The sequence below is a fragment of the Pleurodeles waltl genome, chromosome 11 (genome assembly GCF_031143425.1).
Source record: "Pleurodeles waltl isolate 20211129_DDA chromosome 11, aPleWal1.hap1.20221129, whole genome shotgun sequence".
Lineage (NCBI taxonomy): Eukaryota > Metazoa > Chordata > Amphibia > Caudata > Salamandridae > Pleurodeles > Pleurodeles waltl.
In genome coordinates, this window is record NC_090450.1 from 936606497 (window position 1) to 936620040 (window position 13544).

Below are 13544 nucleotides of genomic sequence, written 5' to 3' on the forward strand. Positions count from 1 at the left end.
CTTTGAAATAGCACATACAGAGCCAACTTCCTACACACCTCAGCTCAGGACACCTTAGGGGCTGTCCTGACTGGCCAGTGACTCCTCCTTGTTTTTCTCATTATCTCTCCTGGACTTGCCGCCAAAAGTGGGGGCTGTGTCCAGGGGGCGGGCATCTCCACTAGCTGGAGTGCCCTGGGGCATTGCAACACGAAGCTTGAGCCTTTGAAGCTCACTGCTAGGTGTTACAGTTCCTGCAGGGGGAGGTGTGAAGCACCTCCACCCAGAGCAGGCTTTGTTTCTGTCCTCAGAGGGCACAAAGGCTCTCACCGCATGAGGTCAGAAACTCGTCTCTCAGCAGCAGGCTGGGACAGACCAGTCAGTCCTGCACTGAACAATTGGGTAAAATACAGGGGGCATCTCTAAGATGCTCTGTGTGTGCATTTTTTAATAAATCCAACACTGGCATCAGTGTGGGTTTATTATTCTGAGAAGTTTGATACTAAACTTCCCAGTACTCAGTGTAGCCATTATGGAGCTGTGGAGTTCGTTTTTGACAGACTCCCAGCCCATATACTCTGATGGCTACCCTGCACTTACAATGTCTAAGGTTTTGCTTAGACACTGTAGGGGCATAGTGCTCATGCACATATGCCCTCACCTGTGGTATAGCGCCTTAGGGCTGTAAGGCCTACTAGAGGGGTGACTTACCTATGCCACAGGCAGTGGGAGGTTGGCATGGCACCCTGAGAGGAGTGCCATGTCGACTTAGTCATTTCCTCCCCACCAGCACACACAAGCTGGCAAGCAGTGTGTCTGTGCTGAGTGAGGGGTCCCTAGGGTGGCATTAGACATGCTGCAGCCCTTAGAGACCTTCCCTGGCATCAGGGCCCTTGGTACCAATTACAAGGGACTTAGCTAGGTGCCAGGGTTGTGCCAATTGTGGAAACAATGGTACATTTTAGGTGAAAGAACACTGGTGCTGGGGCCTGGTTAGCAGGGTCCCAGCACACTTCTCAGTCAAGTCAGCATCAGTATCAGGCAAAAAGTGGGGGGTAACTGCAACAGGGAGCCATTTCTTTACACTACTCCTTTGATAAGCCTACTGCTCGACCACACTACCACAAAATAGAGCATTAGTATTATCTCTTTTTACCACTATCTTACCTTTTAACTCGTAGGATACCAGCCTAATGAGTCCTATTACTCCAGCCGCTGCCGTTAGCGCATCCGATATTGCTCGCTTAATCAAACTCCTCAAAGGCCGTGAGGGGGTATATAGGCGCAAGTTGGATCGGCTTGTGCACCCAACACCATTAGTGCCCCTGAATCTTTTAGTTCTCCTTTTATGCCCCCTTTTTTTTTCTCCACCCCTTAACCCCCCCCTCCTCTTCTTTCCAGCCATGTAAAAAGGCAATATCAAATAGCATCAGGCGATATAGACAGTATCAACTGTTAAAGTTTTTGTCCCTTTGCCTAAATAGTCCGTATTTTTTTTTACTTGACAAGAAGAAAATCGGCGTCTTAATCAATATTGAAAAGTTTCTTAACACATTCTCTCGCCGATTTAACCGTTTTTTTTTTTTTTTTTTAAATAGGGGGCAAGTTGGTTGCAATACCCCTCGTCAGAGAACTTTCATTTTTTTTTTTTTTTTTTTTTTGTCCTCCTACCAATACCTGGTTGCTGCTGCAGGTTTCCCTGAGTAGTCGGTTTAAAAGTCTGAGGAATACCCAGGGCTCCTCTCACCCTCTTCTCCTCTGAGTATGTGTAAAGACAGCCAAAACACACTCCCCTCGCTGCGGTATGGTGCCTCTGCTCCGGCCTCCCAGCACAGCCAAACAGCCTAGGTCTCCTGGGACTCCCGCGCGGGTTCGCTGACTCCCGGGCGTTCTTTTCAAAGAATTTCTTTGTCCTTTCCCCCTGCGGCGCTCGGCGTCTTCTTCCTGAGCGCCGCTGCTGCCTCGTCTTTCCCCTCGGGTAGCAGAAGCGGTGTCGATCGGACACGGGGGGGGGCTCCTACCCCCTTGTTCCCCTTAGGTAGAGCACGATCATTGTTGCGGCCGATCCGCAGCGGCTGCGTCTGTGTGCTTGGCTCGTAGTGGGCAGGGCTTGTGAGCCTCGCAGCTACGCCGACACCATGTGGCTCTCAACTGTTACTTTCTATAGGAAAACCTTAAAGGATCTACACAAATGACCCCTTGCTGATTTCAGAATGTTGCCTTCTTTCCAGAAATGTTTAGCTGTCCGGGATCCACCATTGGTTTCACACCCATTTCTATCACTACCTGAAAATAGGCTGAAAGCACACAAAAAATAGTAAAAATGTGGTATGTCCCAGTAAAATGCCAACCAAATCTCTGTTGAAAAATTTGATTTTCTGATTCAAGTTTGCCTGTTCCTGAAAGCTGGGAAGATGGTGATTTTGGCACTGCAAACCCTTCGTTGGTCCCATTTACAGGGAAAAAACAGATGCTTTGTTCTGCAGCACTGTTTCAACACCCCCCCCCCCCCCCCAATAAAAAAAAACACACATTTTAGCTGTATTTTGCCTAATTTCGCAGTCTCCTCCAGGGGAACCCATAAACTGTGGGTATCTTTATAATACCAGGATGTTGGGAAAAAAGGATGCAAATTTGGCGTGGATAGCTTATATGAAAAAAAGGTTACAGGACTGAGGGGGAGGCCCAGCAGCTAAGCGGTTAAGTAAAAGCCAATGTTCAAATGCATCATTACAAAGGGCCCTCTCAACTAGTTTTCAATATCAACTGCAATGATATAAGCATGATGTAAGAAATTGGATTAGTTGAGATGGACTACAGCTCACCTCAACGAATAAACAATTCTTGTCTGAGTGAACCCTCAAATGACAAATTAACCTGAGCTGAACCCCATGGTCCCTATGGCACAGAACAGACAGGCTTAATGCAGGACAATGGGAAAAGTATTTATGCACTACCAAAACAGTAACAAAGTAAAAACATAAAGCAACACAAATTCCAAACCATATTAAAAAACTACAGTAACATTTACGAGTCAAAAATGAAAGAATCCAATAAGAGGAACCAGAGATATGATTTTTTTAAATTTTTGTGTAGGAATAGAGCCAAGAAGCCTGAAGTACCAATGGCAGTCAATTATCAACATACATCAGAACCCATGCAGAATTTGAGGCTGGCCACATTGGCACACGGGTTGGATGCAGTACTCAGATTTATCCTCTTCAAAGATTTTACCTTCTGACCTATGGCTTGATTTACAGTGCATAAGATGGGCTTTACTCTGTCAGGACGGCACAGTGAACTAATCACTCACTCTGATGGAGTATTCATCATACACTTTTAGAGATGTCTATCAGCTCCGAGGGCAGCTCTTAAAATGGGCAGGAACCGTCATCACAGTGGGTACTGTCAATGAGTTAAAAGTGCCAAACCTTTAACTTGTTGTTGATTTTTGGATCAAGAATTAAAGAGTCCCACATCATGGGAGTCGTCTACCATGGTATTGCGGTCATTTTACAGTTTTTGCTGTCCCTTACCGCCTGATTTTTCATGGCAGTAAGGGAGAGTGAAAACTGGCCATTAAATTGCTTACTCTAAACTGGGTGGGCAGTCGAATGTCCAAAACTCCAATAACCTGTACTCCGTCAGGCTGTCAGAGGATTACATCAGTATCTGGGCCAGAGTAGGCTAAAATACCTGATTTACAGGTGGGCAGAGCTTCAGTTTGAAGGAGAGGGTAATCAGTCACAGCAGGGATGGTGTATACTCCCTGCTAAACTCTAAATCAGCCCTTCAGTGACTTAAGTCTCAACTAACTACAGGAGTCACTTCTAAAGCCCCCAGGATCTCAGCAGAAGTACTACGAGACTCACAGGATGTCTGAAAAAGGCCAACAGCTGGGTCCATTCTAGATCCAGTTGTCAATGGTCAGATTGGGTCATGGGAGACAGGTGCTAGGACTGCTGGAGGTGTCAGGTTTTCTCTAACCAGGGACAGGGGTGGAGAGCTACACACAACATGGAGGAGAACAACAGGGTACCTTGCTGGCACAGTTAGATTGCTCCATCTCAGGTTATGGACGTCAGGTGCAGTGGTCACTTAGGGTTGCAGGTCTTTGCTATTCTGGAGGCTGCAGAGTCCTTCCCCGGAATTTGTTGCACAGAAGATCCGCTGCTCACTGCAGTCACTCTTTGTGGAAGGCAGGGAGTCCTCAAACTTCTGGAAGCTCAGCCGCAGCACGAGTTGTCTTTTTGGGAAGAGTTCGTCGAGGTCAGCAGGCAGGCTGGTGGGGCTGGTACCAGTTCAGCTGCTGCTTCTTTTCCTCTTCTGCAGGTGAGACTCCTCTGTGTCCTTTTCTTCGTAGGTTGTCAGGATCTGAGTTCTAGGGTGACACCTAAATACTCAATTTAAGGTTGTTACAGGGAGTGCCAGGTGGTAGCCAAAGGGCTGACCACCTTTAGGTTGACTACACCCTTTTAATGACCACTTCCACTGGGAAGTGGGCATAACCCTGACCTCAGTGCCCCCCAATTACTTCTAAACAAAGGTGAAGGAATTTAAAAGGTGGCGTTCACTTCAGCTCGTCCACCTTAGGGGTGGGACCCGCATGAAGTGGGCACACCTTCTAATCTGCCTAATGTTCCTGCCTGTTACTACTGCCAAAAGTGGAGTTGGTCATCTTCGCCATCTGAAGAGACCTGGGTTGTATTACAAAGGCGCCTAGGTCTTTAAAGCTCCCTGCCCTGAATGTCCATTCTGCCTGGGTGAGGTGATAACACCCCCTGCCCAGTGTAGGCTTTTGTCTCTGGTACTCAAAACCTTGGGTGGCCAGGGGGGGGGTGGTTTAGGGTCAGAACCGTGTCTAAGGGGGCTGCGCTGGTCAGGACCCGTCAGTCAACACACTAATAGCTGGTCTAATTTCAGGGGGCACCTGTAAGGTGCCCTCTGGGTGCAGTTATTAATAGATCCCATACTGGAATCAGTGAGGGTTTATAAATCTGAGATATTTAATACCAAACACCCCTATATTCAGAGAAGCCATCATGTAGCTGGGAATCTCATAGTGACCAGTGTCCAGCACATGCATTTAAAATGGCATCCCTGTTCACTTAATATAAAGAATTGACAGTCACAGCAGGAGCATACATGCTCATGCAAATTTGCCCTCATAGGTGTCAGGATGCACCCTGCTTTAGGGATGACTTATACCTGACACATGCAGCGGCAGGGGAGTGCGAGTGCAGTGGTGTGTGATACGTCGTGTTTTTAATTTTGACCTGCACCAACACATGCAGTCTGCAAAGGCAGCCCTATGTGGGTTTGGTGAGGTGTCCCTGGAGTTGGCACAACTAGTGCTGCAGCCCTTGGGAACCTTCCTTAATACAGAGGCCCCAGGGTACCAGGGGTACCATTAACTAGGAACTTACAGTGGGTGCTAAACAGTGTGCCAATTGAGTAAAACAACTGTGCAGTTTTGGGAAAAAGCTCTGGCACTGAGGACCTGCTTACCAGGGACCCAGTGCACTAACGGTAGAAATTACCTCAAGTACCAGGCAAAAAGTGGGGGCTAATCATGCCAAAAAGGGTGCTTTCCTACACAGGGGGTAGGAGAGGGGAGTGAACTATGATAATCGCAGTGTCCTACATCCAACACTAAAATTCAGTTTAAAGCAGGCATTGTATCCACAACAAACCCAGAGACGTCTGGTAGGGAAAATGTAGGGCGCTTCAACAACCAGACCGAGGATACACATGAATTGTCTCCGAATAATCTTCTTTTCATTTTCAAATGTGCCCCAAGTGCTACATGTGGCGCTACAGACCCGGTATTTAATAGCTATCATAGTTTAATTATGTTTCTAGCAGGTACATTTTCAAAGACACCAGTATTAGTGTTTTAATTTGCACCCTGGTTTTCTACATAGGGCAGCTAGGTCTGTCTCGGTCAAAATACCTTTTTGGGCCTTGTTACTGTAGGTATATGACAATGTTAATGTTCTACTTATGCTTTTAAATACCTTGCACCCCACCACCTTGTGTACTATAATGCTTACGTATGGGTAGCTTACTAATATAGTATTTTAAATGGAGGTTTTTACATATCAAAAAGTTATTTTAAAAGGTTGCACTGCAGGTTTTACACTGCAGAATCAGGCTACACAGGATGTGCCTGTAGCCATGCCTGCACTGCCACTGTAGTGGAACCACAAGCAGCAATAACTTCCAGGCCCAGGGTGCACTTTCTACAACACATATCAGGTACTTACAGGCAAGTTGTATGTGCAATCAGGAATAAGCTAATTTTGCCATGTTTAAAGGGGGAGCACAGACACTTTTTACTACTGGTAAGCCGGGGTAACGTGCACAGTTCTAAGGACAACAAAGCAGACTAGGCCAAAATCTGGGTGACACATTACACAAAATATGTCATTTTCAACACGTGGTTCTACACAGTTAGCCCTCAGGCCCCCTTTTAACTGTATAGGGTTTATAGATTGGAGGACGGATTAGAATCGTCATAAAATGAATTCAATCAGTCTTTTTATTTGTTATGTTTATGAGCCATAATATTTAATTATACAAAAAAAATCTACACTGTGAGAAACACAGTTTTCTACGTAGCTCATCTTGCTTTCCAATTTACTTTTTTCAAATATAAGGTGAATAAATTAGCTTTCCTTGTGAGGACCTGCTGATATGTTCACACGTTGCTGACGTGCACTGTGCGTATACTGACAGAATTTGATTAATACACTTAAAAAGGAACTTAAAAAGATGATGGTGGATCCATTTAAAATCTGCTCTTCTATTCAGCACCTGCGCGATTATCTACCTTACAAGGATCAGTCCATCAACTTACATGACAATACCAGTCACCCGAGAAACAATTAAACTGCGACATCAAGTAGTAAATGTTAGAGAAAAAAAGGAAGTTATTGGTGGGGAGGTCTGATCTAGGCTTCCGTGCAATCAGCAGTGAAAGAGCTAATTTGGAGACCCAAACATAGAAGTAAAACTTCAGAAGATTTCAGAAGAAGGCCACTAGAAATAACAAATACTCAGTAAGCTAGCTGTGTATGAAGTTGGCAGTTGCACAAATTAGGTTTATATGTAGGAGCAGAGTAACTCACTGTAATTAAGAAAGTGTAGGAAGTTGGCTCTGTATGTGCTATTTCAAAGTAAGGAATAGCATGCACAGAGTCCAAGGGTTCCCCTTAGAGGTAAAATAGTGGTAAAAATAGATAATACAAATGCTCTATTTTGTGGTAGTGTGGTCGAGCAGTAGGCTTATCCAAGGAGTAGTGTTAAGCATTTGTTGTACATACACATAGACAATAAATGAGGTACACACACTCAGAGACAAATCCAGCCAATAGGTTTTTGTATAGAAAAATATCTTTTCTTAGTTTATTTTAAGAACCACAGGTTCAAATTCTACATGTAATATCTCATTCGAAAGGTATTGCAGGTAAGTACTTTAGGAACTTCAAATCATAAAAATTGCATGTATACTTTACAAGTTATTGACAAATAGCTGTTTTAAAAGTGGACACAGTGCAATTTTCACAGTTCCTGGGGGAGGTAAGTTTTTGTTAGTTTTACCAGGTAAGTACGACACTTACAGGGTTCAGTTCTTGGTCCAAGGTAGCCCACCGTTGGGGGTTCAGAGCAACCCCAAAGTCACCACACCAGCAGCTCAGGGCCGGTCAGGTGCAGAGTTCAAAGTGGTGCCCAAAACACATAGGCTAGAATGGAGAGAAGGGGGGTGCCCCGGTTCCGGTCTGCTTGCAGGTAAGTACCCGCGTCTTCGGAGGGCAGACCAGGGGGGTTTTGTAGGGCACCGGGGGGGACACAAGTCCACACAGAAATTTCACCCTCAGCAGCGCGGGGGCGGCCGGGTGCAGTGTAGGAACAGGCGTCGGGTTCGCAATGTTAGTCTATGAGAGATCTCGGGATCTCTTCAGCGCTGCAGGCAGGCAAGGGGGGGATTCCTCGGGGAAACCTCCACTTGGGCAAGGGAGAGGGACTCCTGGGGGTCACTTCTCCAGTGAAAGTCCGGTCCTTCAGGTCCTGGGGGCTGCGGGTGCAGGGTCTCTCCCAGGCGTCGGGACTTTAGGTTCAAAGAGTCGCGGTCAGGGGAAGCCTCGGGATTCCCTCTGCAGGCGGCGCTGTGGGGGCTCAGGGGGGACAGGTTTTGGTACTCACAGTATCAGAGTAGTCCTGGGGTCCCTCCTGAGGTGTTGGATCGCCACCAGCCGAGTCGGGGTCGCCGGGTGCAGTGTTGCAAGTCTCACGCTTCTTGCGGGGAGCTTGCAGGGTTCTTTCAAAGCTGCTGGAAACAAAGTTGCAGCTTTCCTTGGAGCAGGTCCGCTGTCCTCGGGAGTTTCTTGTCTTTTCGAAGCAGGGGCAGTCCTCAGAGGATGTCGAGGTCGCTGGTCCCTTTGGAAGGCGTCGCTGGAGCAGGATCTTTGGAAGGCAGGAGACAGGCCGGTGAGTTTCTGGAGCCAAGGCAGTTGTCGTCTTCTGGTCTTCCTCTGCAGGGGTTTTCAGCTAGGCAGTCCTTCTTCTTGTAGTTGCAGGAATCTAATTTTCTAGGGTTCAGGGTAGCCCTTAAATACTAAATTTAAGGGCGTGTTTAGGTCTGGGGGGTTAGTAGCCAATGGCTACTAGCCCTGAGGGTAGGTACACCCTCTTTGTGCCTCCTCCCAAGGGGAGGGGGCCACAATCCTAACCCTATTGGGGGAATCCTCCATCTGCAAGATGGAGGATTTCTAAAAGTTAGAGTCACTTCAGCTCAGGACACCTTAGGGGCTGTCCTGACTGGCCAGTGACTCCTCCTTGTTTTTCTCATTATTTTCTCCGGCCTTGCCGCCAAAAGTGGGGCCTGGCCGGAGGGGGCGGGCAACTCCACTAGCTGGAGTGTCCTGCTGGGTTGGCACAAAGGAGGTGAGCCTTTGAGGCTCACCGCCAGGTGTGACAATTCCTGCCTGGGAGAGGTGTTAGCATCTCCACCCAGTGCAGGCTTTGTTACTGGCCTCAGAGTGACAAAGGCACTCTCCCCATGGGGCCAGCAACATGTCTCGGTTTGTGGCAGGCTGCTAAAACTAGTCAGCCTACACAGATAGTCGGTTAAGTTTCAGGGGGCACCTCTAAGGTGCCCTCTGTGGTGTAGTTTTCAATAAAATGTACACTGGCATCAGTGTGCATTTATTGTGCTGAGAAGTTTGATACCAAACTTCCCAGTTTTCAGTGTAGCCATTATGGTGCTGTGGAGTTCGTGTTTGACAGACTCCCAGACCATATACTCTTATGGCTACCCTGCACTTACAATGTCTAAGGGTTTGTTTAGACACTGTAGGGGTACCATGCTCATGCACTGGTACCCTCACCCATGGTATAGTGCACCCTGCCTTAGGGCTGTAAGGCCTGCTAGAGGGGTGTCTTACCTATACTGCATAGGCAGTGAGAGGCTGGCATGGCACCCTGAGGGGAGTGCCATGTCGACTTGCTCGTTTTGTCCTCACTAGTACACACAAGCTGGCAAGCAGGGTGTCTGTGCTGAGTGAGAGGTCTCCAGGGTGGCATAAGACATGCTGCAGCCCTTAGAGACCTTCCTTGGCATCAGGGCCCTTGGTACTAGAAGTACCAGTTACAAGGGACTTATCTGGATGCCAGGGTCTGCCAATTGTGGATACAAAAGTACAGGTTAGGGAAAGAACACTGGTGCTGGGGCCTGGTTAGCAGGCCTCAGCACACTTTCAATTGTAAACATAGCATCAGCAAAGGCAAAAAGTCAGGGGGCAACCATGCCAAGGAGGCATTTCCTTACAGAAAGCATCAAAGATCAGCTTCCTAGTGACAACAATAAAGTGTTTAACTACAATGAAGATCTTGCAGGAGCATTTGCTGTGCTCCATCAAGCTCACCATCCCATCTGTTTTGCTTCAAGAGCAGAAGCAACCTCTCACCTGAAAGAACGCTCATCTTCTGGGCAACAGCTGTCAACTTTCCCTCTGAACCTGTAAGAGAGATTTGCATTATTACAAGCTGAAAAACAAAAGGCACTGGTTACGTCTAGAGAACCACAACATATATTGATGAGGAAAAGGACAAAGAAACTGAAGCAAAGGACAAGTATGGCACATGAGGGTTTTAAAGTAAGAACAGCAATATTAGAGATAGTTAAGTGAAAAGATGATAAAGTGAAGATATGAAGGGGAATATAGAATGGCAGTGGCAACCAATCAAGGTATAAGGCTTTGCCTATAGACATTCACTGTGACAGAGAAACATAATATTTTGGTCTAAGTCGACATTCATATTGACAATTGATGGATTACACCCGAGCTGAATCTGGAGGTCTGAAGCAGGAATGTGGAGAACTGACTAAGGAAGGCATATACCTTTCTTTTAGGTACTAAATGAACAAGATTCTACATGATAAACTATTAACCAATAGCTCTAAGTATACCTTCAAATTTATTTCTGAATTGACCACTAGAATGGCAATAGAAACAACAACTTAACAGTACCCAGCTCTCTGTGAATGCCTTGCAAAGTTTCTTCATAATAAGGAAGAGACAATTAGAGCCACTGTTTTGAATAATGTTGTCCCCCGTCAATCCATTTGCTACCTCCACAGGTAAAGACTTACCTGGTCTTCATAGCTTTTATCCTCTGATGTGAAGAATCTACAAAGTTCCTGGTCTCAACGTAGCTAACCGGCAGCCTACCTAAACATTTAACACCAGAAACTGCTACTCTCCTACGCAGAACTATCAAGTGCTCATTAACTCCACGAGTAGTCTTCTTGGTCCTCTCTTTCATGGTGGCCACTGCTCTCCTTAAAAAAGCCTTTTCTAAACCAAAATAGCTTGGCAATTGTAGGATGTTGGCTCTGTATGTGCTATTTCAAAGTAAGGAATAGCATGCACAGAGTCCAAGGGTTCCCCTTAGAGGTAAGATAGTGGCAAAAAGAGATAATACTAATGCTCTATTTTGTGGTAGTGTGGTCGAGCAGTAGGCTTATCAAAGGAGTAGTGTTAAGCATTTGTTGTACATACACACAGGAAATAAATGAGGAACACACACTCAGAGACAAATCCAGCCAATAGGTTTTGTTATAGAAAAATATATTTTCCTAGTTTATTTTAAGAACCACAGGTTAAAATTTTACATGGAATATCTCATTTGAAAGGTATTGCAGGTAAGTACTTTAGGAACTTTGAATCATTTTATTAGCATGTATACTTTTTACATAAAACACAATAAGCTGTTTTAAAAGTGGACACTTAGTGCAATTTTCACAGTTCCTGGGGGGAGGTAAAGTAATGTTAGTTTTAACAGGTAAGTAAGTCACTTACAGGTTTCAGTTTTTGGTCCAAGGTAGCCCACCGTTGGGGGTTCAGAGCAACCCCAAAGTTATCACACCAGCAGCTCAGGGCCGGTCAGGTGCAAAGGTCAAAGAGGTGCCCAAAACACACAGGCTTCAATGGAGAGAAGGGGGTGCCCCGGTTCCAGTCTGCCAGCAGGTAAGTACCCGCGTCTTCGGAGGGCAGACCAGGGGGGTTTTGTAGGGCACCGGGGGGGGACACAAGTCAGCACCAAAAGTACACCCTCAGCAGCGCGGGGGCGGCCGGGTGCAGTGTGCAAACACGCGTCGGGTTTTCAATGGTTTCCTATGAGAGATCAAGGGATCTCTTCAGCGTTGCAGGCAGGCAAGGGGGGGGCTCCTCGGGGTAGCCACCACCTGGGCAAGGGAGAGGGCCTCCTGGGGGTCAATCCTGCACAGGAGTTCCATTCCTTTAGGTGCTGGGGGCTGCGGGTGCAGGGTCTTTCCCAGCCGTCGGGAAATGGAGTTCAGGCAGTCGCGGTCAGGGGGAGCCTCGGGATTCCCTCTGCAGGCGTCGCTGTGGGGGCTCAGGGGGGACAACTTTGGTTACTCACAGTCTTGGAGTCGCCTGGGGGTCCTCCCTGTTGCGTTGTTTCTCCACCAGTCGAGTCGGGGTCGCCGGGTGCAGTGTTGCAAGTCTCACGCTTCTTGCGGGGAGTTGCAGGGGTCTTTAAGTCTGCTCCTTGAAACAAAGTTGCAGTTCTTTTGGAGCAGTGCCGCTGTCCTCAGGAGTTTCTGGTCTTTCTTGAAGCAGGGCAGTCCTCAGAGGAATCAGAGGTCGCTGGTCCCTTGGAAAGCGTCGCTGGAGCAGGGTTCTATGGAAGGCAGGAGACAGGCCGGTAGGACTGGGGCCAAAGCAGTTGGTGTCTTCTGTTCTTCCTCTGCAGGGGTTTTTCAGCTCAGCAGTCTTCTTCTTCTTGTAGGTTTCAGGAATCTAAATTCTTAGGTTCAGGGGAGCCCTTAAATACTAAATTTAAGGGCGTGTTTAGGTCTGGGGGGTTAGTAGCCAATGGCTACTAGCCCTGAGGGTGGGTACACCCTCTTTGTGCCTCCTCCCAAGGGGAGGGGGTCACATCCCTAATCCTATTGGGGAATCCTCCATCTGCAAGATGGAGGATTTCTAAAAGTTAGAGTCACTTCAGCTCAGGACACCTTAGGGGCTGTCCTGACTGGTCAGTGACTCCTCCTTGTTTTTCTCATTATTTTTTCCGGCCTTGCCGCCAAAAGTGGGGGCCGTGGCCGGAGGGGGCGGGCAACTCCACTAGCTGGAGTGTCCTGCTGTGCTGGCACAAAGGGGTGAGCCTTTGAGGCTCACCGCCAGGTGTGACAGCTCCTGCCTGGGGGAGGTGTTAGCATCTCCACCCAGTGCAGGCTTTGTTACTGGCCTCAGAGTGACAAAGTACTCATGTACTGGTGCCCTCACCTATGGTATAGTGCACCCTGCCTTAGGGCTGTAAGGCCTACTAGAGGGGTGACTTATCTATACTGCATAGGCAGTGTGAGGTTGGCATGGCACCCTGAGGGGAGTGCCATGTCGACTTACTCGTTTTTGTTCTCACCAGCACACACAAGCTGACAAGCAGTGTGTCTGTGCTGAGTGAGGGGTCCCCAGGGTGGCATAAGATATGCTGCAGCCCTAAGAGACCTTCCCTGGCATCAGGGCCCTTGGTACCAGGGGTACCAGTTACAAGGGACTTACCTGGATGCCAGGGTGTGCCAATTGTGGAATCAAAAGTACAGGTTAGGGAAAGAACACTGGTGCTGGGGCCTGGTTAGCAGGCCTCAGCACACTTTCAATTCAAAACATATCAGCAAAGGCAAAAAGTCAGGGGGTAACCATGCCAAGGAGGCATTTCCTTACAGCAATTTTATCTCTTATTTTTTTTAAAAATCAAACTGATGGTGTCAGTAATAATAAACTTATGGAGAAGATGACTTAGACCTATACAATGCTGGTTGGTGACTCAATTTTATTAAAAAAACAATTTTAAAGGGAGCTTATCCATTACAGAGAACCAGGGAATAGATGCACATGGAGTGGTGTAGAACTCTAATCCTACAGGATTTGATGGCAGTGCTCTGACAGCCTTTTTTATTTTGTTATCCAAAACAGAAGACAAAATTGCATCCCATAATTTTACAAATGGCACACAGACTATGTCTGGCTTCTCAA

General features: G+C 47.2%; 1 protein-coding gene across 2 annotated transcripts in view; it reads right to left on the reverse strand.

The window, feature by feature from the left end:
• The window catches only part of GCN1 (GCN1 activator of EIF2AK4), a 1158386-nt gene that overhangs the window by 998924 nt on the left and 145918 nt on the right, over positions 1–13544 (reverse strand). For both annotated transcript variants that reach the window (XM_069215038.1, XM_069215039.1), the window contains exon 12: positions 9948–9998. In XM_069215038.1, coding sequence (XP_069071139.1) covers positions 9948–9998 — 51 coding nt within the window. The remainder of the gene's footprint in view (positions 1–9947; positions 9999–13544) is intronic.